General features: G+C 46.7%; 1 protein-coding gene across 1 annotated transcript; it reads right to left on the bottom strand.

The window, feature by feature from the left end:
* Positions 1-5,216: 5,216 nt before the first annotated feature.
* On the bottom strand, positions 5,217-25,094 carry ASRGL1 (asparaginase and isoaspartyl peptidase 1). The gene is made up of 7 exons (XM_019955156.2): positions 24,837-25,094; positions 24,049-24,249; positions 14,390-14,532; positions 13,559-13,716; positions 7,925-8,043; positions 6,869-6,979; positions 5,217-6,527 (listed from the first exon to the last, which is right to left on the bottom strand). The coding sequence occupies exons 2-7, from the start codon at positions 24,236-24,238 to the stop codon at positions 6,322-6,324; spliced, it is 927 nt and encodes a 308-aa protein (XP_019810715.1). The 5' UTR covers positions 24,239-24,249; positions 24,837-25,094; the 3' UTR covers positions 5,217-6,321.
* Positions 25,095-25,608: the final 514 nt, after the last annotated feature.

Genomic DNA, 25,608 nt, shown 5'->3' with positions numbered 1-25,608 from the left:
TGGGGAGCCCCTCGCTTGGGGGTGCAGCGGGAGGAGCTGGCCCAGGGCTTGGGGGTCTCACACGGCAGCAGCAGGAACCCTCGGAGGTTCTTGGGGGACCTAACCTTGAGGGTGGTCAGGATGGGCTCCTGGGAAGACTGGCCGTCGGGCTTCCTCATTCCTCTGTCTTCAAACTTGAGCACAGGCCCAGCTGCCACCCAGGCGGCCCTCCGGGAATCCTCAACTCCGAGAAGCGTTGAGGAGCTGGGCGGTGTCGGTGCAGAGGGCCGAGGTCCAGAGCTGGGTGGGCTAGTGTGGGGGCCAAGGGGACTGCGGGCGCCAGGCCACACCCATCCTGGGAAGCGGACTCCCGGAAGGGCAGGGCAGCCTGCCTGCCAAGTTTTAGAGCAGCCAGGGACATTCTTCCCGCTCTGGGCCATCCTGCTGTGCAGCGTGATCAGGGGACTGGCCCAGCTGGGGAGGGGGTGATCGCTCCATGGCCCCAGCGACCAGAGAGAGGAAACAGCCCTGGACCCTTTCCTCTCAAAGACAATGAAATCCTTTCCCAGGGAGGCCACCCTGGAGCACCACGGTGGCGGGCCCTGGTCTGAGACCTGGTGTGCAAGCAGGCAGGCGCGTCCCTTCCCAGGACAGCCGTGGTTCACTGCCGAGCAAGGCCTTGGGGCTGGAACCAGGGAGCGTGCAGGGGAGGGTTGACTGTGCAGGGTGACCCGCCCTGCATCCTGACCATTTCTGCTTGAGCCTCCATCACCATGGACAAACAGGCAGGAATTTCCAACAAAGACAGGGATGGGGTGGGAAAAGGGCCTGGAGGGGGAGTGGTGGAGTTTTGAGTCATGAGGCATCCAGGGTGTGATGTCTGTGCAAGAGCCAGAGATAAGATGTGCAGAGATGGCTGGGGCGATTGGGAAGCACGAGGCAGAGAGGCCGGATCCGGGGTGAGGTCACCGGAGAAGCAGGGGCCACAGTGAGCCATGCAGCACAGGGGGCTGAGGGGGCCCAGGGGAAGGCAGGGGAGAGGTGGGGGGTTGAGGCAGCCCGGGGGAAGGTAGGGGAGGGGTGGGAGGGAGGCAGAAACTCGCCTTGGACTTTCTTTTTGAAAGATTTAAATACTTGGTGTCTGAATAGAGCACTGGGGGAGAGAGTTCAGGAGTTCAAAGCCCCAGGGATCTGGTGCCTGTGGACAGGGGAATGTTGTTCTGGAAGGCGAGAGAAGCCCAGCCTTTGTTCTCATCCCACAGAAACAGTCCTGGATTCACTGCAAGATTGGCATCCGCCTATGCCAATTTGTAAATACTTTTGGAAATGCCCTTTGCCCAGGAGGCACTTGGCGAAACCTCTTGCTTACTGTGTGGCCAGCCAGCCGTAGGAGAGGTTGAAGGTGAACAGAGCTGGGAAGGCAGTGAGTGACCCCGGGGAGAGGTGACGAGGAGGCCCCAGCAGGAAGGGCGGTTCGAGGTCTTTCCTGGACGGTGCACGAGACGAACCCGTTCCCCACCTGCTCGTCCCACTCTAGCTCGGGCCTTGCCAAGCTTCTGGGTGAGGCCGTGTGCTCTGGCACAACCCGTGTTTCCCTTTCCAAACCTTAAGCCCGGTGCTGTTCCCACAGCCCAGCTCGGCAGGCTTGTGCTGCGGAACCAGAGGAGGCAGCCTGATTGGCCGGGCAGGCACGGTGCTGCGGGGCCCCTGGCCTGACCACCCAACAGGTCAGAGCCGTTAAAGCAGGGCAGGACCCGAGAGGGGGGACTGAGATGCACGATCGCTCACCCATCCCCGCAAGGCTGAGGATCTGCACAAACCTGCTGTCGGTGACGTTTTTCTTGAGAACATTGGAGAAATCTGAATGTTGAATGAGTGTTACAAAAGGTGAAACTTGACTGACATGGAAAGCTGGATTGTTAACTGAAAAAAGTTTAAAAATGCATATATGGTGTGATCTCATTTTGGACAAAATAATAATGAATATGTACCATAGGTGTTAATAGTGATATTGATTGGGTGCTAAAAATCTTTTCCCCTTATTTTTTCTTATTTTTGTGGCTCTATGTTTTCTCACACTTAAGTTTTTTTGGTCATTGTCTTCAACTGCTACAATGAACATATACCTCTTTTATTATGTTAAAAGGTTGTTTTTAACTAAAAAACATTTGTTAAAAATTGCTCCTCTGCAAGAGAACAGCCTGAGTCGTGGTTGGAGCCATGGTCCTATGGGACAGGAAGAACTAACCTCTCTGCTCCTTTGCTCCCAGCCACAGCTTAGAACTCAAACTCCACCTGAGTTTGACCCGTGCTGAGTTGCTTCAGTTGTGTTCAACTCTTTGTGACCCTATGCACTGTAGCCCACCAGGTTCCGCTGTCCATGGGATTTCCCAGGCAAGAATACTGCGGTAGGTTGCCATTTCCTCCTCCAGGGGATGTTCCTGATCCAGGAATTGAACCTACATCCCTTATGTCTCCTGCATTGGCAGGCAGTTTCTTTACCACTAGCGCAATCTGGGAAGCCCTGAGTTTGGCACAAGGTCCAGATAGAGCTAATTATTGCAGAGCAAAAAACAGACTTGACTCTAAGATGATGAGTGATTAGTGAGTGATTAAAAAAAAAAAAGATAACTCAGCCTGGCCTCCTCAACCAGCCCAGGCCAGGCTTGCCCCAAACTTCTCTTTGTATGAAAATCCAACTCCATGTTAATAGTGGGTTGGGGAAATAAAAAAGCAGAATTTGAAGGATAAAGTTGCTAAATGTCCTGTACTTCCCTGCTAGTCACCGGCAGCACTGGTGGGACTGTCCCATGTGCGTCTGGGCACCACTAGTGATGCCAGACTGGGTACCATGCGTGATGTGATAAGACCATCACTCAGATAGAGGGTTTGGGACCAGGGAGGCCGAGATAAACCACAGTTTAACTGGAATGCAATGAGTGCCCTGGAAAACCCACTTCTCTGGGCCTTATTTCATCTTTCAGAAGGGCCGTATCATCCTGGGCCTCCCCTGGCAAGCTCACCTCTCACAAGGCTGTGGCTCAACTCCTCTGGGTCTTGTGTGCGGGGCAGGTGAGTGGACGGGCGGTCTGCCCATCTAATGGCACCCGTGCCCTGGATGGAGCCACCGCTGGGCACCCACACCCTCCACTGGCCTGGCCCCCTCCCGGCCCCATTCCTGGACCTGGCTCCGCCTCTGCCCTTCTGCCCAGCCCCATTCCTTCCTGGGTCTCTCCTACACTGCCCAGCAGGAGCCAGACACTCTTTGGGCACACTCCCTGATTCCCGGGTGTGGGCGGGCGAAAGCAGAAGTGCAGCGGGGGGCACGGTGTTCCCCCGGGCTTCCCCACACTTCCACTTCTGATGAGCGGGGAAACCATTCCCTCCTCTGCCCTCAGAGTCTGTAATTTCTCCTGCAAGAGAGGAACATGTCTAAAAAGGACATTATTGGTGTGTGAGGGGGGAGGTGGGACAAAAAACACTTATTGTCCAGCAGCTGCACGGTTACGGCCCTTCCTTCCTGGGACTGTTCGTCCAGATCAGCAGGTGGGTCGAGCCGCACCCAGCAGACACCTGCCCTCACTGGGCTCTGGGTCCCCACGTTTGGGCCAAATGCGGTGTGAGCCTCTTCCTGGCTGGAAGGGACTGCCTGGCCGAGCTCACCCCTGGGCTGCGGCAGTCGGTGCAGAGCAGGCTTCAGTGATTTAAAAGACAGAGACGTGGCTGATTTTGATTTTGTGGGGCATTTGCTACCATTTTTTTTTCTCCCCACAACTGTGCTCTAAAACAAATCGTAGTATTTAGATGAAGGTCAGGAACAGGAAAACCTCTTTTGGTTCCAAAATATCTGAGTACATTGTTTTGCTAAGTGAGGTGAGTTGTGTTCCTTTAGGGCTGAAGTCTGTGGACGGTGTGGGTTGCTGCCCTCTTGTGGCAGAGAAGGGATCCGGGCCTGGTGTTCCCCACAGACGTGGCCTCGAGCCCGCATTTGTTGGGACAGTTGGGGAGCTGCTGCTGGGCAGCCTGTGGGGCAGGAGAGACCTCCCCCCTGGTCTCTGCATATGAGATTCCGGACTAGTCTAGTGACTGTTCACAGAAGCGAGGTCTGAGGCCAACAACACACACCTTGGCCGCCACAGAGGAGCTGGGGGACCGTTCCCTGACTGGGTGGCCAGAGCTGAGCCCCCAGAGGCCCCCGTGACCAGAGCCGCGTCCCTTGTGAACAAAAACGAGACGTGTGAAACCAGTCCTCGCTCCCTGCTCCTTCCTTCTCTACTCAGCGATGGTTACTTCTGCAGAAGTCTCTCCCTTCCCAACTCCTGAATGGTCCTGCTCTGCCTCCTGTTGGGGCTGAATCGGGACGCTCAGAATCCTCGTGCTGAAGCCCTGCCACTCAGGGTTTTGGAGACAGGCTCTGTGAAGAGGTGGAAAGCAGGCTGTTAGGTGGCCTTGACCCCATCTGACTGGTGTCCTTGGACAAGGAGGAGATAAGGCCAAGGACAGGGCCTCTGGAGGAGCCACCCTGCTGACGCCTGGACCTGGGCCTTCCCGCCTCTGGAATGTCTATCGTGAGCCATCGCCTGTGGTGTTTGGGTGCCGGCAGCCCCAGTGAATGAACACGCCTGCTGACAGAATGCCATCTCTAAAGGGCGGAGGTTGCATCTGAGGCTTAAAGGACACAACCGCATGGACTCCCCTGGGGCCTGGCCACATGTTGTCTGTCCAGAGGCTCTGGAGATAAAACACTGAGCAGCTGGCGTCTGTTTCATTTAATCGTCAGAGTGACCTACTTTATAGATGACCACATTCTCAGAAGTTATCCTGCCCAGGGTCACCCAGGTCGTGGGGATAAGCAAGATTCAAACTCGGCCGGCCTCCATCTCTCTCTCTCTCTCTCTCTCTCTCGGGCTCAGAGCAGAGGACATGGGTGCAGGGAAGGTCAGGGGACAGGGGCTTGGCCTGTGAGACCATCTGGCTTGAAGGTCGGCAACTGGCAAGAAGATGGATCTGTAGCCCTGCTAATTACTGCAGTGTGGCTGGGCCTCTTCCTTAGCCCATCCCCCCAAAACTCCATTCTTCTGGAAACTCTCAAATAGTCTCCTCAAGGCAGGTGGTCTTATCACATCCACACACCACCCTTAGGCTGAGAGGTCTAACAAGTTCACCTGTCTGAACTGACAGACAAGGGAGGTCATGTACATTCTGGTCTTCGTCAACAGTGACTCCTGACCACACTGTTATTCTTTCAAAATACATTTTATTAGTGGCATATGGAATTTAAAGTGAAGCAATTTCTTTTCAGAGAGAAAGTAAGCCCTGACAGGTTGTAAAAAAATGAGCAGATTTGTCACAGCAAAAATACTGTCTCCAGTGTAAAGAGGTTAATAGGAATACTCTCCACCAAGGAAATGACTTTCTCCACCATGCTGACTACAGTGGACACCCAGTTCAGCTGGGGGAACCCATGGCACTGGATAGTCACGGACGCTGTTAAGTCGGGGTCATCTGGACACGGACTGGCCTTCCCTGTTGTAGGAGAGGCAGAGAGGTCACAAGCCCCATGGTTCACTGTGAAGAACCGGGGGTCTGGGAGGCGGAAGCTGGCTGGCGGGGCGGAAACAAGGTGAGCAGGCTCGGGAGTGAGCTTGAGAAAGCTCTTAATCTTGGGAGGGGCTCCAGGGTGCCCATGACGACCCTTCACCTGCAGCTGAGAGCCAGGGGTCAGCAGAGGGTCCTTTTACAGCATCTGGAAACACGTCTGTATTGGTAAGTCAGAGAAGATCTCACTTTCTTAACAAAACCAGTTTTTCTGTTTCTTTTGCCTAATGTTCTTCCGACTCTGAATGAGCTCTGCAACATCCAGTGTTCCATTAACTCTGCTGCCGTGTCCCCTTCACCGCGTCCACTGGCTCCTTCCTGCCTGCTGTGCCCTGCACTGGGTCCTGCCCCAGAGCCCTCTCCTCCGAACCCCCCACACCCTTGAACCTACAGCCTCTGTTACTGCTGTAGGTCCCCCAACTCCAAAACCGTTCCCTGCATCGAGGCCCTTTCTTTACTGTTAAGATCTTGCTGTTTCTTCTTTCTAATCTCAGACAATGGGGACTATTCATAAGGGAGGCTCCGTGGAGTTGGTCATCTTCACTGGTCTTATTTTTATCTTAACATGGGCATTTCTCACACACTTTGGAACCCGCCCCCAACCAGACACTGATCAAGGCAACAAAACGAGTGACAGGCTGCAGAATTTTTCTATTTCTAGATCTAATTGATGAAGCTAAGTCTCCACGTCAGGAGACCGTGCGTCACCTCCAAGCTAGTTTCTAGAATACAGCTTCTGGGGGTTTAGGACAGGTCAATGATGCTCGTGTCGCCGAAGTCAATTCCCGAGTGCAGCTTGCCATCCTTTGCCGCTGCCCAGGGCATGGATGTGGAGGTCCACTTCACCGCCCACTCTCCTGCTTTGTTGACCATGATGATACCACCTACGCCCTTGACCTTTGACTTCATATGACCCAGTGATGCGTTGGCAGCTTCTTCTAGTGATTTTCCTGAAAAACAACGAGAGGTTGAGAACAGCACAAGTTATTGAAAGGAATCTGATGGGGAAATTATTTACAGTATGAAAAAAACAAAGCGTGTTAACAAAGATTATTGGTAAGTGATTTCTACTTGAATGTCTCAAACAACGACTCTTAACTCTCTCTACAGGTCCCCTCTGCTCCATTGGGATGAACCCAGGCTCAGAGTCTCTCTTCTGCCCCCTGGAGGCAGAAGGCGAATAGTATTCCAAATTCTCCCTTTCTAACAGATAGGGACTCAACCTGAAAGCAAAGCAAGGGTTTCCTATCCTTCTCCATCTATTTATAAGCAGCTTCCCGGTTCCACATACCCTGTTCAACGTGGAAGAGCGCGAGTCTGGCCAGATTCACCTTCAGGATGCTCTCACCGTGCCCTGTCGTTGAGACAGCTCCGATGTCATTGTCAGCGTAACCTCCAGATCCTGCTCAAGGAAGGGGACTGGTTCTAACTGAGCAGCAACAGTCAGGAAAGTCAAACACATATTACAGGTCTAAAGCTACATGAAAATTAAATCCCAAGAGTGCCAGGGTGTCATGCCAAGGTGCGCTAGTGACCACCATGCGAATACTCTGAAATCAGGGGACAGGGGGAGCCTTGGGGAGGCAGGCCTGACCTTTCCTGGAGCAGCTACACCAGGGTAGCTCCTCCTTTGCTCTCGGGCAAATCTACACAGCCCTCACAGGATGAAACACATACACACCCTCTATGCGCCCTCTCCCAAACACACACACTCCTGGGAATTAGATAATGTGCTCCAGGGTTAATGCAAAGAACACTTCGATGTGTAATATCCTTTTTTTTTTTGGCTGTGCAGCATACAGAATCCTCCCTGACCAGGGATCAAACCTGTGCCCCCCACACTGGGCATGCGTAGTCTTAACCACTGGGCCACCAGGGAAGTCCCTGTAATACCGAGTGGTGCTGTGCTGCTCTTACGCCACTCCAGTCTAATAACTGCAGACTTAAACTGTCAGCTTTCTTAGTTTGCTCGTTTGAGCCCATTCCTGGGAAGACGTTTCACTTACTTAAGCCTTTGGGCATAATTAGTCTGTAGACCGTGAAGCGGGTTACAGAGAAGAAAGAGCCATCGGGGGTGCTGGGGTGACTTCAGCACCCCGTCTCCACCTCCCTCCCAAGTTGTTCCCAAACACAGCATTTAGGAATCAGGTACCTACTGTATAGGCCACCTTCTCCACGTTGTCCCTGGACAACCGTCCCCAACTCAGGCCACCCCCAGAAATTCTACAGCTGCCACAGGAAGAGGAAGAGATGAAGGAAGAAAGAAATGGGGCGGGGGACAGAGACCCGAGAATGAGGACAAGACGACAGGGGGAGGGCAGGGGCAGGGGTCACCTGTCCAGCTCACCTACACACGGCGTGTCCCCGACGCGGCCCGGCATCTTGTTGACGATGCCCCCTGTTGAGGTTGCATAAGCCAGGTTTCCTTGGCAGTCCAAGGCAACAGCACCCACAGTCCCCAAGTTTCTGCCAAAACACAGAGTGACAGGCTAGACGTGAGACACTCCCACAGGTGACTACATGGCTTAATACACTTCTATGTTAATGGCACATGGGACATGCTTTGACTCCAGCTTTCCCCACTCATGGTGACAGCGAAGAAAGCCTGTTTGGTTTACATTCCACACATAGTCAGACATCACTTTCAGCATTGGAGCAGCTGACGGCTCGTCGCCTAGAAGCAAACTCGCTGTGAGCTGGACGTGCCACACAGAGCACTTCTGGACTCTTGGCCAAACCTCGCGCTTACACACCTTTCATGTACCTACCATGTTAGCCCCTTTATTACAGGCGTGCCTTGTTTTTCCAACATGTCTTCTGATCATCGTACATTCTAGTGGAAATGAGTTTTTTTAAACTTCACACATGATTTCATCTCTTGCTTTATTACCCATTAAACGAACCTATCTGAATTCTCTCTCCTAGATACTCATCATTAGATTTTTCCCCCTAATTATGTTTGGCATTTTATCAACTTTTGAAATAATGCTTTACTAAGCCTAAAAATGTCCCATTAAAAAAAATTTATTTATTTATTATTTCAGCCGTGCTGGGTCTGTGTTGCTGCATAGGCTTTCCTCCAGTTGTGGACTGGCGGGGTGTGGCGTGGGGGACGCTCTCTTTCTTGTGGTGTGAGGGCTTCTCACGGCGGTGACTTCTCTTGTTGCGGAGCATGGGCTTCAGGCGGGCTTTAGCGGCTGTGGCACATGGGTTGAACGGTTGTGGCTCCCAGGTTCTAGAGTACAAGTTCAATAGTTGTGGGGCACGGTCTAAGTTGTTCCATGGTATGTGCGACTGTCCCAGATCAGGGATCGAACTCATGTCTCCTGCACGGGCAGGTGGATTCATTACCACTGAGCCACCAGGGAAGCCCTTGCGTTGTTTTTTATAAACACTATGTGATGAGGTCATAAAAAGCACCATTATACTTGGCCAAATATTATTAGTTTTCTAAAGATTTTTCTTGATGTGGACCGTTTTTGAAGTCTTTATTGAATTTATCACAACACTGTTTCTGCTTTACGCTTTGGCTTTTTGGCTGCATTGGAAGGCGAAGTCTTAACCACTGGACCACCAGGGAAGTCCCAAATATTATATTATTCTTTCAAGAACATTACATCTATCTTTTTTATCTTTGCCTTTTCTGGTTAACAACTGTTTGCTGTTTATTCAGCCTTTCCCCTCCAATTCCAATAACTGCACATGTCTTCTGGCGTTATGATTCTTTGTGATTAGCAATTAAATCTTCCTTTAGTAAAGAACGTGAAGTTGTCAGGATTTATCTGAACTGTTCAAGTTGTGGATTTGGCGAGAATATTTCTAATTTTCATTGTTTTGATACATAATTAAATCTTCACTGAACAAAGAATCTGTAATGTTCTTTGTGAATTTTATGTGGGTCATCCTGGAAGAAGACTGCTTACTTTTAAAGCAGACCATTTCTTTGAAGATTTTTTTACTCCTTTTTTTCTTTTAGTTTTCTTTCATGAGCTCCATTTTAGTATTCTTTTTCTATCAAAATCTTGACTTGTACACGTTTTCAGTAGTCTAGGAATTAGAAACTGAAATGTAACTATACTTATAGTGTACATCAGCATATATTTTCATCAAAATTAAGGGCAAATCCAAAAAAAAAGAATAAAAGTAATTTGTAGATATAATTTCAAAATTTAGTTTTTTCTAAAATTCACAAAATTATTAAGGTCTAAACATTTATTATTGGAGAAGGCAGTGGCAACCCACGCCAGTACTCTTGCCTGGAAAATCCCATGGACGGAGGAGCCTGGAAGGCTGCAGTCCATGGGGTTGCAAAGAGTCAGACATGACTGAGCGACTTCACTTTCACTTTTCATTTTTATGCATTGGAGAAGGAAATGGCGACCTACTCCAGTGTTCTTGCCTGGAGAATCCCAGGGATGGTGGAGCCTGGTGGGCTGCCCTTTATGGGGTCACACGGAGTTGGACAAGACTGAAGTGACTTAGCAGCAGCAAACATTTATTATAATTAATGAATAGAACCATTTAAAATAAAAATTACCTAAAAGTTGAACATTCCAACATTTAAAAAAATTTAATTCAACCTTACATATTATTGTGTTTTTTTTTGGGGGGGGGGGCTACCCTGGGTCTTATTTGCTGTGTGTGGGATCTAGTTCCATGACCAGGGATCATACCTAGGCCCCCTGCATTGGGAGCACAGAATCTTAACCACTGGACCACCAAGGAAGTCCCTCAATCTTAAGTATGTTTATAAGAATAAAACCATTCATAATTCTAATATTCAGCATCCATTTAGCTGCCAGCATAAAGAGCTGGTTCCTTGGGCAGGCTCTGTCTAGACCTGCAATGCCCAATACAGCACTGCTGGCTGCGGAGCACCAGAGATGTGGGGGGTCCCCGGTAAGACATGCTGTCAGTGCAGAATGCATGGCAGCTTTGAAAGATTTAGCACGAAAGCATGTAAAATACCTCAGAAATAATTTCTTATGTTGATTACATGTTTTTTAAAAAACTCATTTATCTTTAATTGAAGGATAATTGCTTTACAATATTGGTTTGGATTACATGTTGAAATGATAATATTTGGGGTATAATGAGTTAACTTTCAGCTCAGTTCAGTTCAGTCGCTCAGTCGTGTCCGACTCTTTGCGACCCTATGAATTGCAGCACGCCAGGCCTCCCTGTCCATCACCAACTCCCAGAGTTCACTCAGACTCATGTCCATCAAGTCGGTGATGCCATCCAGCCATCTCATCCTCTGTCGTCCCCTTCTCTTCCTGCCCCCATCCCTCCCAGCATCAGAGTCTTTTCCAATGAGTCAACTCTTCGCATGAGGTGGCCAAAGTATTGGAGTTTCAGCTTTAGCATCAGTCCTTCCAAAGAACACCCAGGGCTGATCTCCTTTAGAACGGACTGGTTGGATCTCCTTGCAGTCCAAGGGACTCTCAAGAGTCTTCTCCAATACCACAGTTCAAAAGCATCAGTTCTTCGGCCTTCAGCTTTCTTCCCTGTTCAACTCTCACATCCATACATGACCACTGGAAAAACCATAGCCTTGACTAGGCGGACCTTTATTGGCAAAGTAATGTCTCTTTTGAATATGCTATCTAGGTTGGTTATAACTTTCCTTCCAAGGAGTAAGCGTCTTTTAATTTCATGGCTGCAGTCACCATCTGCAGTGATTTTGGAGCCCAAAAAAATAAAGTCTGACACTGTTTCCACTGTTTCCCCATTTATTGCCATGAAGTGATGGGACCAGATGCCATGATCTTTGTTTTCTGAATGTTGAGCTTTAAGCCAACTTTTTCACTCTCCACTTTCACTTTCATCAAGAGGCTTTTTAGTTCCTCTTCACTTTCTGCCATAAGGGTGGTGTCATTTGCATATCTGAGGTTATTGATATTTCTCCCGGCAATCTTGATTCCAGCTTGTGCTTCTTCCAGCCTAGTGTTTCTCATGATGTACTCTGCATGTAAGTTAAATAAGCAGGGTGACATTATACAGCCTTGACGTACTCCATTTCCTATTTGGAACCGGTCTGTTGTTCCATATCCAGTTCTAACTGTTGCTTCCTGACCTGCATATAGGTTTCTCAAGAGGCAGATCAGGTGGTCTGGTATTCCCATCTCTTTCAGAATTTTCCACAGTTTATTGTGATCCACACAGTCAAAGGCTTTGGCATAGTCAGTAAAGCAGAAATAGATGTTTTTCTGGAAATCTCTTGCTTTTTCAATGATATAAATATGATTAATTTCACTTTTTTTTTTTTTTTGCTTTTTTAATGTGGCTATTAGAAAAGGTTAAATTACATATATGGCTCTCATTTTTTCTATTGGACAGTGCGGGTCTAGACCTATAGCCCTCAGTGCAAATCTTGCAGATATTGTACTAATTTGTGGATAACTCCAGAATTGCAAACTGAACCATGTAGAAAGGAAAAGGACACTTGGCACTACTGGGAAACACTTCGTTATACAAGAATTTGTTTCAAAAAACATTGTCTTTTTTTCTTACCTAAGTCCTTCTGCTGTTCAGTTCTTCCCCCACACTCCAACAGGGTCTATTTCTGATGTCAGCAGTGGTATAATCCACAAGCTTTTAGACTCAGGTGGCCTTTACTTCCAAGACACAGAGCAAGAGATGGAGAGAAGCATTTCCCTGGGGGCTGAATGGTATCAGTCCCAAGAGCGGATGTTGAAGGTGACGGGTAACACTGTGCCAAGGCCAGTGACAGAGGTGCCCCACGGGCCTGCAATCAACCAACTGTTTTGTGTATTTGCGCTACACTGTTGCTTGTGTGCTAAGTTGCTTAATTGTGTCCAACTCTTTCCAACTCCATGGACTGCAGCCCGCCAGGCTTCTCTGTCCATGGGGTTCTCCAGGCAAGAATACTGGAGTGGGCTGCCATTTTCCTCCTCCAGGGGATCTTCCCAGCCCAGGGATCAAAGCTGCATCTCCATGTCTCTTGCATTGTAGGTGGTAGGTGGTTTCTTTACCCACTGAGCCATTGGGGAAGCCCATTTGTGATGTGAGGGTCTTCTAAAGTGCAAGGCCCAGGGCAGGAGCCCCTCTTGCTTATATAGAAGAACAGTTCAGGCTGGCAGAGATGGTGTTGTTGCAGAATTTTTGGAAACAATGTGTCAATCTCTATTAAAATGGACATGAGCCACTGATAAAGCAGCCCCAGACACAATAGCACCTTTGGTCAAGATTATCACAGCTACCAACATATGGCCGTCTTGTGAAGCAGATGCTTAACCTGGGGACATGTCGTAATCACCTGGAAAACTTTTTTTTCTAATGGACCTGCGTGGTCTCTCTACCTCAGCTCCACTAAATCAGATCCTGTAGGAAAGGAGCTCAGACATGGATATTTTGAAAAAGCTCTTAAGGTGATATTAAAGTATATCTCTGATTAAACATTACAAATCTAAAAGGGTGGGTAGAACTAATAGATTATATTCCATTATATTCCTTATTCTGGGCCACACTCAAATTGTATTTTTCAAGTTTTGCTTTAAACAGGGGGGCTTTTATTTGGCACTTCTGAATGGGTAACACGGAAAACAATAATTCAGAACACATGATTAATTCACTTTCCAGGGCTTCTCTGCCCCGTGGAAGGTGCCTGAGTTGAGGGTGGTGTAGATCACAGAGGAGCCGGGCAGTGTACAGAAGACAACAAACTGCTCGAGAAGCTTGCACGTAATTAATACATCAACACCCAGCATTCCTCTGTCAAATCATGTTGGAAAAGGAACTCTCAGCTGACTATGAATAAACTATTCATAGGAATAAAAAATGAGGTTAAATTTCAGAATCAAAAAAGCAGCTTTTTCATTATTTAGTGTGAATTATTCTATACAAAAACTGAAACTACCTTGTGATATTGGACTTTTTTAAGAAATGTGGATAATCAGACATGTGTCAAACTTCCACATCTGGATAACTCCCCAACATGTGAGCCACAAATGACACTTACTTCTGACAGTCTGGTTTCTGAGCATCTTTTTCAAGCTTTTCTTTTTCCAGGCGTTTTCTGCTTCTTTCTGTTACCAGCTGTTGTCCAGGAATTGTTGGAATCCCATTGGCTGCTGCAAATCTTGCTGCACCTTGGTCAGTCAGAAAGCAGTGAGGTGTCTGGAGCCAGAAAGAAATGGGAAAATAGTTAGTTTCTGGAAAAAGTTAAACTCTTTTTAATTGTTCCAACTGTGTGGAAATAATTGTTCTCTCTGGGTAAAAGCCTCAAGAATGCAAATTCCACTGGCATTAATTTTCTGAATGTTGAAAAAAGCCTACCTCTCTGAGTTTTTGTATTTTCAAAAACCACCAAATGATGGAATATCAGGAATTCAACTTACATATGGTCTTAAACTTTAATCCATTTTTATTTTATGTATGCTATTTATCTATTTACGATGCTGCACAGTTTCTGAGGTCTTAGTTCCCTGACCAAGGACTGACCCCAGCTCCTGGCAGTGGAAATGTAGTGTCCTAACCACTGGACCACTGGGGAATTCTCCCGTACATGCTATTTACACAGCTGGTCTCTTCAGTTTGAATGTGTTATGTTACCACGTGTTGAGAACAGGCTGAAGAAAATACAGGAAGATAACATGTAACACCTGGTCAAGTGATCATGAGTCAGAATCTTGGTTTCCTTGAGAAACTTAAATAATAACATTGCTTTTGTTCTGTCATACACTTTTAGGAGAACAGTGATCTCAAGTGTTTCCCCACAGTTAGACCCCTTTTGGTTGCTGAAGTGAAGCAGTGGCAATCCCTTAGGAAAGGGTGGTTTGGTCCCACATACCTTGTCCATAACAAGCCGTGCAAGTTTAATGGGATTTGCGATACAGCGGACTGCAGACACTGCCCCTGCAGACAGGTCTTTCCCATTCATGATACTGGCATCCATTTCAACCTCCCCGTTTTCGTTCAAGACAGATCCACAACCTAAAACCAAAGAGAAGTCGAAAAGCAAGAGTTAACAATTTAGAAATGGCTTCAGAGCTTGCTCTCCAAGCTGCCTACTTTAATTCATCCTCTACTTCTCTGTCAAAGGAACATTTCTAAAAACACAAATCTGACTCAGTACCCCATGACCTACAAAATAAAAGGTGTGAAGCCCTTCCTGATCTGGCCTCTTGACTTCCTTTTCCAGCTTCATCTCCTCTCCATGGCAACATTTTACTGCAACATTAGGTTTCCTTGAACGTATTAAAACCATCAGGTCTCATTACTCTGTTTTCTTTACCACTAGCAGCTTTTCTCCAGCGTTCTCTACCTAGATAATACCTGTAAGGGTAGTTGTTCTTAACCTCTATGTGGCTCTGTTTCGTCAGAGGGATAAGAACAAAGCTCAAGAATATTTAAAGGAGTACAAAAATATCCAGCACCTAAAAAGTGTTTGGTATCTGATAAGAAATCACCAGGTACAAAAAGAAACAGGGAATTATGACCCATAATGAGGAACAACAACAACAAAATCAGTCAATAGCAACAGACTCGGAAATGGCATAAATGATGGCATTATTAGACAAGAACATTAAAACAGCTGTTGTAACTATTCCATATGTACCAGAATGTGGAAGAAAATATGAAAAGGACCCAAAGAGAACTTCTAGAAATGAAAAAGTTTGAAATGAAAAATACACTGGATAGGATTAATACCAAATTAGACACTACAGAAAAGAAGAATGAACTTAAGACACAGCAAAAGATGGAAAAAAAAACTTAACAGAGTTTATCACTGAGCTCAGGGACAGTTTCAAGCAGTCCAGCACACGTATAATTGGAATCCCCAAAGGAGAGGTGAGACAGAGCGACAAAAAATGTTTAAGGAAATGCTGAATTTTCAAATTTGGTGAATACTATAAATTCACAGATCAGAATTTAGTCCAAGGAAGAGAAACACGAAGGGAACTACACTCAGGCACACCATGATCAAACAGCTTAGTGCCAATGAGAAGAGAAAATGTTAAAAGCGGCCAGAGAAAGACACATTAGGCATAGAAGGAAAAAGAAAAATGATAGTCTATTTCTTGCCAGAAACAATGCAAACCAGAAGACAGAGGAGCAACATCTTTAAAGCTCTGAAAGGAAAAAAAAAAAGTCAAGTTGGAATTCTACACACAGTGAAAGTATCTTTAAAAAACCCAAAACAAAGACTTTTATAGACATACAAAAGCTAACAAAAAAAAGTCATCAACAGCAGTTGTGAAACACAAGAAATGTTAAAGGAAGTCTTTCAAGCAGAAGCAAAATGACCGCAAAAGGCAATCAGGATTCCCCCAAAGCATGAAGAACACTGCAAACGGCTAACATGTGGAAAAGCAGAAACCCCTTTTCCCTTTACTTTTATAGTATCTTTAAAATATAACTGTTTAAAGTAAAAATCATAACGACGCATTGGGTAACTTATCACTTATAAAACATATGAAAGCAGTAGCACAAAGGCTAGGAAAGGAGAAACAGGCGTGTGCTGCATAAAGTTCTTCTATTATGCATGAAGTTTGATATTACTTAAGGCAGACTGTAATAAGTGAGAGATGTATACTATAAACTCCAAAACAACCTTTAAAAAAGAAGTTTAGTTACTAGGCCCACAAAGGAAGTAACATGGAATTATAAACATTCAATTATTCCAAAGGAGGCAGAAAAAAGTAGAAAAAGAGGATAAGGGGAACAATGAATAGACTGGGTAAAGAGAAGACAAACAGCAAGACGACAAACTTGTGCCTAACCATATCAGTGATCACATTAAATGGAAATGGTCTAAACATCTCTATTACAAGCCTGCCAGGCTCCTCTGTCCACGGGGAATCTCCAGGCAAGAATACTGGAGTGGGTTGCCATGCCTTCCTCCAGCGGATCTTCCCAACCCAGGGATCGAACCCAGGTCTCCCACTTTGCAGGTGAATTCTTTACCATCTGAGCCACCAAGGAAGGCCCAATAAAAAGCAGAAATTGTCAAACTGTATGAAAAGATAGGACATAATTATATGCTGCCAATGAAACATCTACTTTAAATATAAAGATGCAAATAGTTTAAAAGTGAAAGAATGGACAAATTATATACCATGCCAAAATGAATCAAATGAAAATTGGAGCAACTATACTAACATCAGGCAAAGCATACTTCACAATAAGGAGCATTAAATAATAATAAGGACACCAAGCAATGATATAGGGGGTCAGTTCACTGAGAAGACAACAATCTATACACCAGCTAACAGTTTCAAAATACGCAAAGTAAACACTGATAGAACTCAAAGGAGAAAAAGACAAATCCACCATTACAATTAAAGATTTCAATACTCCTGTCTCAGTAATCAGTAGAAATAAACAGTCAAGATACAGAAGGTATGAACAACATTACTAATGAACTTGACCTTATTGTTCTATACAACAATAGCAGAGTACATTCTTTTCAAGTGCAAATGGGCATGGTAGAACACATTCTGAACCAAAAACCAAACCTTAGGAAGTTTAATAAGAATGCAAATCACATAAAGCATATCCTCTGACTGTAACAGAATTAAACTAAAAATCAGTAACAGATATTTGGAAAATCCACAAATATTTGGAAATTAAATATTATATTTCTAAATAATTCATGATATAATGAGGAAATCACAAGGAAAATTAGAACACATTTTGAGTGGAATGAAAATCAAGACAACATATAAAAACAGGTAAAAAAAAAATGAAAGCAGTGCTAGGGTAAAATTTAAAACATTAAATGCGTATATCAGCAAAGAATAGTCTCAAATTAATGATCTAAAAAGAAAAAGAAAAGTAAATTATTTCCAATGCAAGCTGAACGAACAAAGGAAATAACAAAGGTAAATCAATGAAATTCAGAACAGAAAAAGAGCAAAAGAAAAAAACAACAGAAAAATTCACAAAATCCATCCCCTCAAAAAGCTAGTTCTTTGAAAAGAACAATAAACTTGATAAACTCCAGACTGACAAAGAAAAAAAAAAAGACATAATTACAAATATCAGGAATGAAAGAAGGAACCTCTCTACAGACCATACAGATATCAAAAGCATAACACAGAAATGTTGCAAATTCAGCAACTTATATAAAATATAAACATTTCTTGAAAGACAACTGACAAAACTCTCTCAAAGAAGAAATAGATAACCTGAACAGTGCCATGCCTATTAAGGACTTTGATTTCTTAGATAAAAACTTTCCATCAAAACAAACAAAAATCAATCTACCAATCTACCAAAAGCCAATCTACAAAATATTACAAAGAAATAATGCCAACTTTATATAAATTCTTCGAGAAAAACTGTTGAGAAGGGAACACTTTTCAATTCATCATATGAAGCCAGCATCATCCTCATTTCAAAACCAGACAGATGTTATAAGAAAATCAAACTATAGACCAGTATCTCATGAACATAGATGCAAAATCTTAAGAAAACACCATTAAATCAAACCCAGCATTTTATGAATATATTACATGCCGGGGTCCTGCCCCGGCTGATCCAGGGTATTCGAAGGAGAGACGGCCTAGGCGACTATTTATATGTTAATTAGAGATATAAGAGTAATAGAATGAGGATAGCTCAGTAGGAAAATTCAGTGGAGAAAAGAGGCTGAGTAGTTTGGTTTACGTGGAAAATCAGTATAACCCGTGACACCAGGTTAGGTCTGACCACGGAGGCCGCAGGCGCCCTCTCGAATAGCAGAAGGTGCCCCACCTTAGACACCTTCTAGAGTGGGTCTTAGAAGCCCATGCAAATAAATGTCACAGAGGATATCCGTGCTCCAGATGGAGACTTCAGCCAGAATGTGAAAAGAATGACATGGGGAGACCAAGCTTTGGTGAGCAAGGCCCGTAGCTATATTTTTAACAGGGGCTTATATACCCTAAGTTACACATAGAGGATAATAGGGGATGCAAAGTCAGCAGTTTTTGATCCTTATCAAAAACCAGGGTTTCTTTCCTGCAAATTTATCGTATACAAATGGTTTAGGTGATTTACATCATCTTCTGGCCAGAAGGCCTATTAACATTTTATGACTCTTGACAAAGACTTATCAATCGTAAGACTTATTTTCTCTAAGAGTAATTATTTTAAGGTTTGGCGCCACCGTAAGACTTATTTTCTCTAAGAGTAATTATTTTAAGGTTTGGCGCCATCTTCCGAAGATAAAATTGCATTCCTATAGGGCGGATGTGTAATGGGTTTACAACAAAGGAAAGAATTTATTACCTTAAGGGTCTAAAGTTACTAACATCAAGGCCACTACTTGTTTTTTCTACATACCAACTATATTAATTAATACACATTCAAGGATACAATTCAGGGGATATGAAAACTTGGCAACAAGCATTGGCTCATCAATGAAATCTTTTACTAGTTTTATTCTGACAGTTTCTAACTCTCTGAGAGGCTCTAAGCTATTTGAATATCTTAAGCTTCCCGTGCCTCTCAAGGCTGGGAGACTGTAAACAATAGTATGCATAGCTGTAGGAGTCCGGGTAAATTTGTCAGGCGAGTTAGAGAGCCATCTGAGGGGTTTGGATTTAAACACTCCTAATTGCCCAGGAACTTTATTAATTGGAGCTGGAAGTTAACTCTTTGACAGAGAGAGCGAGATGGTGGTGGGGGACAGCCCCCAGTAAAGTCAGAGGTGAGAGCACAAAGCAATAAAGTAGGCAGACTCTGGTTTTTGGGGGGTAGATGCTCGAGAATATCCGGGGGGACTCCTGAGGCTCAATCCCGCCTTTGCGTATGCCGAGCCTCTTTCCTCATGACCTTTGTCACGAGTGGAATGTCTCTTGTCGGCTCCCGGCAATTACATATATGTCATTTTTCTTTAGAAGGAATGATGCTAAAGCTGAAACTTCAGTACTTTGGCCACCTCACGCGAAGAGTTGACTCACTGGAAAAGACCCTGATGGTAGGAGGGATTGGGGGCAGGAGGAGAAGGGGATGACAGAGGATGAGATGGCTGGATGGCATCACCGACTAGATGGACGTGAGTCTGAGTGAACTCCAGGAGTTGGTGATGGACAGGGAGGCCTGGCGTGCTGCAATTTTCATAGGGTCGCAAAGAGTCGGACACGACTGAGCGACTGAACTTACTGACTGACACACACATATATGTACATATATCACAACAAAGTGGTGTTAATCCCAGAGAAGAAAACTTGGTTCAAAATTCAAAAATCAATCAGTCAATCTTCACCATGTCAATAGACAAAACAAAAACCATATGATCATCTCAACAGATGCAGAAAAAGGACTGGATAAAATTCAACATCCATACATGATTAAAAAATCTCAAAAAACTAAGAATAAGGTGGGACATCCCTGGTGGTCCAGTGGTTAAGAATCCACTTTGCAATGAAAGGGACACAGGTTCGATCCCTAGTCTGGGAAGATCCCACGTGCTTCAGAGCAACTAAGCCTGTGGGCCGCAACTACTGAGCCCATGGGCTGCAACTGCTGAAGCCCGTGCGCCGAGAGTGTGTGCTCCGCAACAAGAGAAGCCCCAGAGACGAGAAGCCTGCACACCGAGATGAACAGTAGCCCCTACTCGTGGCAACCAGACAGAGTCTGTAGGGAAAAGTCTGTAGAGAAAACTATAGGGAAAATAAATTAACTAAAGTTTGTGTAAAAACTGCTCAATTCCAGTGAAAGCAAAGGGTCCCTGTTTGGGTGCCAATCTGAGTCTCTAAAGAATATTCCTAACATTCAAATTTAAACTGGTGGTGTCTAATAAATAAACTACTTTTTAATAAACAAAGTGTTATGAAACAAGCTTCAAACATAAAATGAAACCTATATTGAAAGATCAATACAATGTAAACAATGCTTTAACAGACATTCAGATAAGCTTTGTCAGGAATGCAAATTATTGCCACCTAACTCAGTAACTGCCAGGGCTCAGCTTTTTGTATGCAGTTCCCACACAGTCCCTCTAGAGGATTACAGTAGAGGTTGCTGAAAAGAGCTGGGAAAGACAAACAGAAAACAGAGCTCGAGGTGCAGAGTATGCTATTAAAAGTTCCACCTTTACCCCCAGATCTTTCATTTCCTTCTTTTTAGCCAGCTCTTGTTCTCCTCAATGTGCAGAGTGGGCAACTGGGAAATGAGAAGGGAGCCACTCAGAATGCAGGCTCCGGATTCAGAGCAGAGAAACGAGATCCAGCAGCTGCAGCTCCCTGGTCCCTAGCTCACCAATGCACCCCATTGGTTTAGAGAGGGTGGGAGGCCAGAATGCCTTGCTCCAAATGAAGGTCTCCTGTGAAGAAGTGGGCACTGTCAGCCGACCGGGTCCTGACTGCTAACAGGCATAGAGCTTAATGAGTCCCCCACGGGCTGCTGCTGGCAAGGGGTGGAAGGGCATCTAGTAAACTCTGGCTCAACAAACAGCCACGGAGGCAGTTATGTCTCATTCTATGGGTTAAAGAATGCAGGGCAGAGGCTAGGGGACAGAACCATTACTCAGTATCTGATGACTGGTTAGAGTTCCTGAAATTCTTTTCTGTGACAGATGTCAGGTGTATGGGTGGTACAATTCTAAGAAGTATTCTAATCCCAAGATTTTAGGTTTTCTATGTCAGTAGAAGACACTGACAAGTCACTCAATCTCTAGCAAATTCCTTAATCTCTAGCAAGTTCCTTAATCTGACAAATTCCTTAATCTCTAGCAAATTACTCAATCTAACAAGTTACTTAATCTCTAGCAAGTTACTTAATCAGACAAGTTACTTAATCTCTAGCAAGTTACTTAATCTCTTTGCGCCTTAGCTTCCTCATCTGAAAAATGAGCACAATAATTACACCTAACCACAGGACAGAAGTACAGATTAAGTGAGTTAATCAGGCAAGTTTCTTAGACCATGGTTTGGTACACAGCAGACACTCATAGTAGTTATGATGATTATTACTCTGAAAAAGGATTGATCTGAGTGAAAGAAGCCAAACACAAAAGAATCACTCTTGGTGAATGCATTTATGTGAAACAACAGAAGTGGGCCTCTGTGGGGTCGGGATGTGTGGAGGGGTCATCTGGGCTTGCCTGCAAGAATGTGAGGCATGGAAAGAATGGCCACTATATCGCGGATGCCGGATTGTCCTCAAAACACAGTGACTTGGTTAATGCAGTAATGGCATGTCCTGTGTATTCTCTGCAATGCCCATGGCAACTGCCAAAGGAGTCTGAGGCCACCCACCAGAGCTCCTAACTGGTGAGGGACTGGCAAACGGATTATACTGGCCTCCGTCCTCTGAGAGAGGGTTCTAACATATCCTGGTTTGTGTGGACTCCGCATCTGGCATAACTCAAACTCTCCCTTGTCCCCATGCAAACCAGGTACCACTGTTAGGAGATCAGAGAAGCTGAGTACCAAGCAGGAGTACCTTCATTACACAGACAGTGACTGAGGTCACATTTCAAAGGTTGTGGACTGTAATATGCAAAACTGGACAAAAGACGTTCTATCTCCTATATAAGCCTCACAAGCAGCAGGGCTGAGAGAAAGGAAAAATGGAACAGTAAGGCAGTACCTTAAATTACTAACAGATAAAACCACCGTGGCTGCGTCGACACAAGTACTGTTCAAGGTTTTAATACATCTGAATGATCAACCAGTAGAACTGCTGTCTCATATGCCAGACTGGGGACCCCCAAGGAAGCGCCTGATACCAAAAAGCGGCTTCGGGAAACAGCCACTGCCCTCTCACCATGGATCAATGTGCTATGGTTCTGAGGACACCAAGCCCCGTCACACCTGGGCGGGGGGATCAGCAACTGGGATTTGCAATTGAACATTCTACCCGGATGGGGGAGGAGGGACCACTCAATCTCCACTCCCGCTGTCCTGCCGCAAGCTGGGCTTGTTGAGATGCATCAAACCTGCAAGGGAAGGTGCCATGCTGAAAAAGGAGAAGGGGAGGGCTCTGGTCTGGGGTATCCTGCCCCCAGGCCGTCTCAAGCCTGACAGCACCGCCTCCCCTAGCTAACGTGTATGGTATTTACAACCAGATCAAGTTCCTAAGGCTGCCGACCTCCCTCTACTCAAGGCCAGGTGAGCATGTTCTGTTTCCCACTGGAACAATCATTCCGCTGCCATCTCTGTGCCCTGGGCTGGAGGACACGACGGGACACGCAGGGCTTCCCTCATCAAGCCCAGAATGATGGCAAGCAAAGCCTGTCCTTCCTGCACATTGAAAAGTCTCCAGTGAGACAAGCTCTCCTCCAAAACAGAATAGCCTTGGCCATTATTACTGCCTTGCAAGGAGGCAGCTCTGCCGTTATCCAAACAGAATGCTGTGTGCTCATACCTGATAATAAAACGTGTCACTTTTATTAAATCACAGGACACAGGTGTCACTCTGAGTGGTTTGGCTCCCAGCCTATAAGACTTAGGAACAATGGTTTGAATCATGAGACTCTTGGTGGAAAAAGGTATCTGGGATCTGATAAACTGTCTTAACCTGTGTTTTCTTTTGTATGTGCCTGTACTCTTGCTGTGGCATCTGCCTCCAATGCAGGCAGACAGCCGCCAAAATTAGCCACCCAAACAATTGCTCAAGGGACATTGCAGAAGAGAAAGTGTGTGGGACTGTAAGAGCCGGTCACGACGGGTGGAGTGATGGGGCAATCAGAGGCCCTTACCCCTTCCTCTTTCCTTGGAAGGCGCCCTCCATTTGCCTTCCTGCACCAGAAACTGTCCAAAGACATAGCCTTGAGACGTGGTATTGAGATCATCTGGATGGTATGCATGGCTGAACCTAGATAAGGCCTCTAAATAAACTTTTCAGATTCTGGTGGGCACGAACAGAGGGCTACTTATCCAGCAAGACAAGCCTCTAGTGTATGTTCCCATGCTTATTAGATCTGCCACCTACCAATCTGGAGTGATTTGCCTTTTCCTGCAGTCTCTCCATGGCCTCACTCCCTCCATTCAAATGACACCCTGAAGCTCCAAGGTTGCCATGTTTTGTGGGGTAAGCAGTCTATTCCCTTACCCCATAAAAAGATGTAATAAAACAGCCTCTTGGTATGTGAAATCCAGAAAGCAGATTAAAGAAGAAAGGGTGAATAATGAATTTTAAAATTCTTTAAAGCAACTTGTTCAGTCACTAAGTCTTGTCTGACTCTCTTGCGACCCCATGGACTCCCCAGAGGAGCCCAGCAGGCTCCTCTGTCCGTGGAACTTCCCAGGCAAGAGTACTGGAGAGGATTGTCATTTCCTTCTCCAGGGGATCTTCCCCACCCAGGGATGGAACCAGAGTCTTCCGCATTGGCAGGTGGATTCCTTACCCCTGAGTCACCAGGCAAGCCCCAAAGCAACTTGGTCAACAGGTAGAAAAACTAAGCCTTTTCAGCATATTAGGTAAGAGATCCAGCGACACTTTAGAAAGGTTCTGTTCATCTGGCGTGGGAAGCTGAACCCGGTGTGGTGCTGGTCACTAGCCGCAGTGCACATTTACCTGCGTTGAAGTCGGGATCGTCTTCCAGCACTGTCACGGCTCCTTCCACCGCGTCAACGGCGCTCCCTCCCTGCTTGAGGATGTTGTAACCCACGGTGGCGGCTCTGAGGATGCCCTGGCGCACCCGCTCTTTCCGGTCTTTGGAGATATTGCTGGCTCCGCCACCGTGGACCACGACGACGGGGTTCATGGCGATGGATCCTAGGGGTTAGGAAGACGAAAGCGTTCTTTCAGACGGGTCCAAGAGAACCGCATGGGGCTTATGTCTCCCGCTGGGGACAAGGTCTGGTTTCCACTGCTGGACAGGGGCAGTTTTTACAACCTCAGGCGAATTCCCGAGACCCAGGGAGTCCGGCGAGCAGAAGAGGCGGCTGGGTGTGAACTTTGCACGAAAAGCCCAGGGTGCCCTTCCTTGCCCGGCCCGGGGCACCTGCCCGCCTCGCAGCAGCAGTGCGATGCTCCGCGCCCCCTCCTTGCCCGCTGACATCCGGCCTCAGTTTCCCCGAGGAACCCCGGCTCAAGGCCCGGGCCGGGAAGGGGCGGAGATGGCACCCCTTCCAGCCACCCACACCTACCCCGACCCGGGGCCGCAGCTCCAGCCTTCCTCCCGGGCCCCACGTCGAGCCTCAGTTTCCCGGGGGCCTGTCCGCGCTCCCACCCGCGCCGCGGGGCCAGGGGGAGGCCTGGGGGCTAGAACTCGCTAGCGCCCTCCCACTATCGGCCCCGGCACCCACGAGGTGCCTTCCCGGGTCTGGGGAGGCGGCTTCCCGCAGGGCCCCTCGACTTACCGAGCACGCCGCAGGAGGCGGACGCCGGGGATTCAGGCTCGGGCGAGCCGCCCTGGCGGCCTCGGAACCTGCACAAGCGGGTTTCTCCGCAAAGCTGCTCTGGAAACTGCTCCGCCGGCAACCGCTCGGCGGGCAACGGCTCTGCGCCTGCGCACGAGGGCGGGGCAGCGAGCCCCGCTGAATTACCGCAAGGCCTCAACGCGCGGCGGGGGAGCAAGGAGTCCTGCCCTCGTAGCCAGCGCGCGCTGGACTCCCGCCTCCCGGCTCCTGGGGCTGGAGCTATGCTGGCCTCCCCGCCCACGCGAGCTTCCTATTGGGATGCGGGAAACTCCTCCTCCTCGGTGTGAGGTGCCGGGAGCCGGTGAGGCATTCAACTCGTGACAAAGGTCATGAGGAAGAAGGCTCGGCATACGCAAAGGCGGGATCGAGCCTCAGGAGTCCCCCTGGATATTCTCGAGCATCTTCCCCCCCAAAACCAGAGTCTGCCTACTTTATTGCTTTGTGCTCTCACCTCTGACTTTACTGGGGGCTGTCCCCCACCACCATCTCGCTCTCTCTGTCAAAGAGTTAACTTCCAGCTCCAATTAATAAAGTTCCTGGGCAATTCGGAGTGTTTAAATCCAAACCCCTCAGATGGCTCTCTAACTCGCTTGACAAATTTACCCGGACTCCTACAGCTATGCATACTATTGTTTACAGTCTCCCAGCCTCGAGAGGCACGGGAAGCTTAAGATATTCAAATAGCTTAGAGCCTCTCAGAGAGTTAGAAACT

Source organism: Bos indicus, chromosome 29 (assembly GCF_029378745.1).
Source record: "Bos indicus isolate NIAB-ARS_2022 breed Sahiwal x Tharparkar chromosome 29, NIAB-ARS_B.indTharparkar_mat_pri_1.0, whole genome shotgun sequence".
In the NCBI taxonomy this organism is placed as follows: domain Eukaryota; kingdom Metazoa; phylum Chordata; class Mammalia; order Artiodactyla; family Bovidae; genus Bos; species Bos indicus.
Note: the sequence above shows the minus strand (reverse complement) of the source record. Positions and strands in the feature narration are given on the sequence as shown.

Bases quoted from the DNA above. Each gene is read 5' to 3' on its own strand.
- ASRGL1 (XM_019955156.2), bottom strand. From the start codon at position 24,238: ATGAACCCCGTCGTCGTGGTCCACGGTGGCGGAGCCAGCAATATCTCC. The intron at 14,533-24,048 runs GTAAATGTGCAC...CTTTGGTTTTAG, and splicing joins CGATCCCGACTTCAACGCAG to GTTGTGGATCTGTCTTGAAC. The intron at 6,528-6,868 runs GTATGTGGAACC...GTTGTTTTTCAG, and splicing joins GCTCTTCCACGTTGAACAGG to GAAAATCACTAGAAGAAGCT.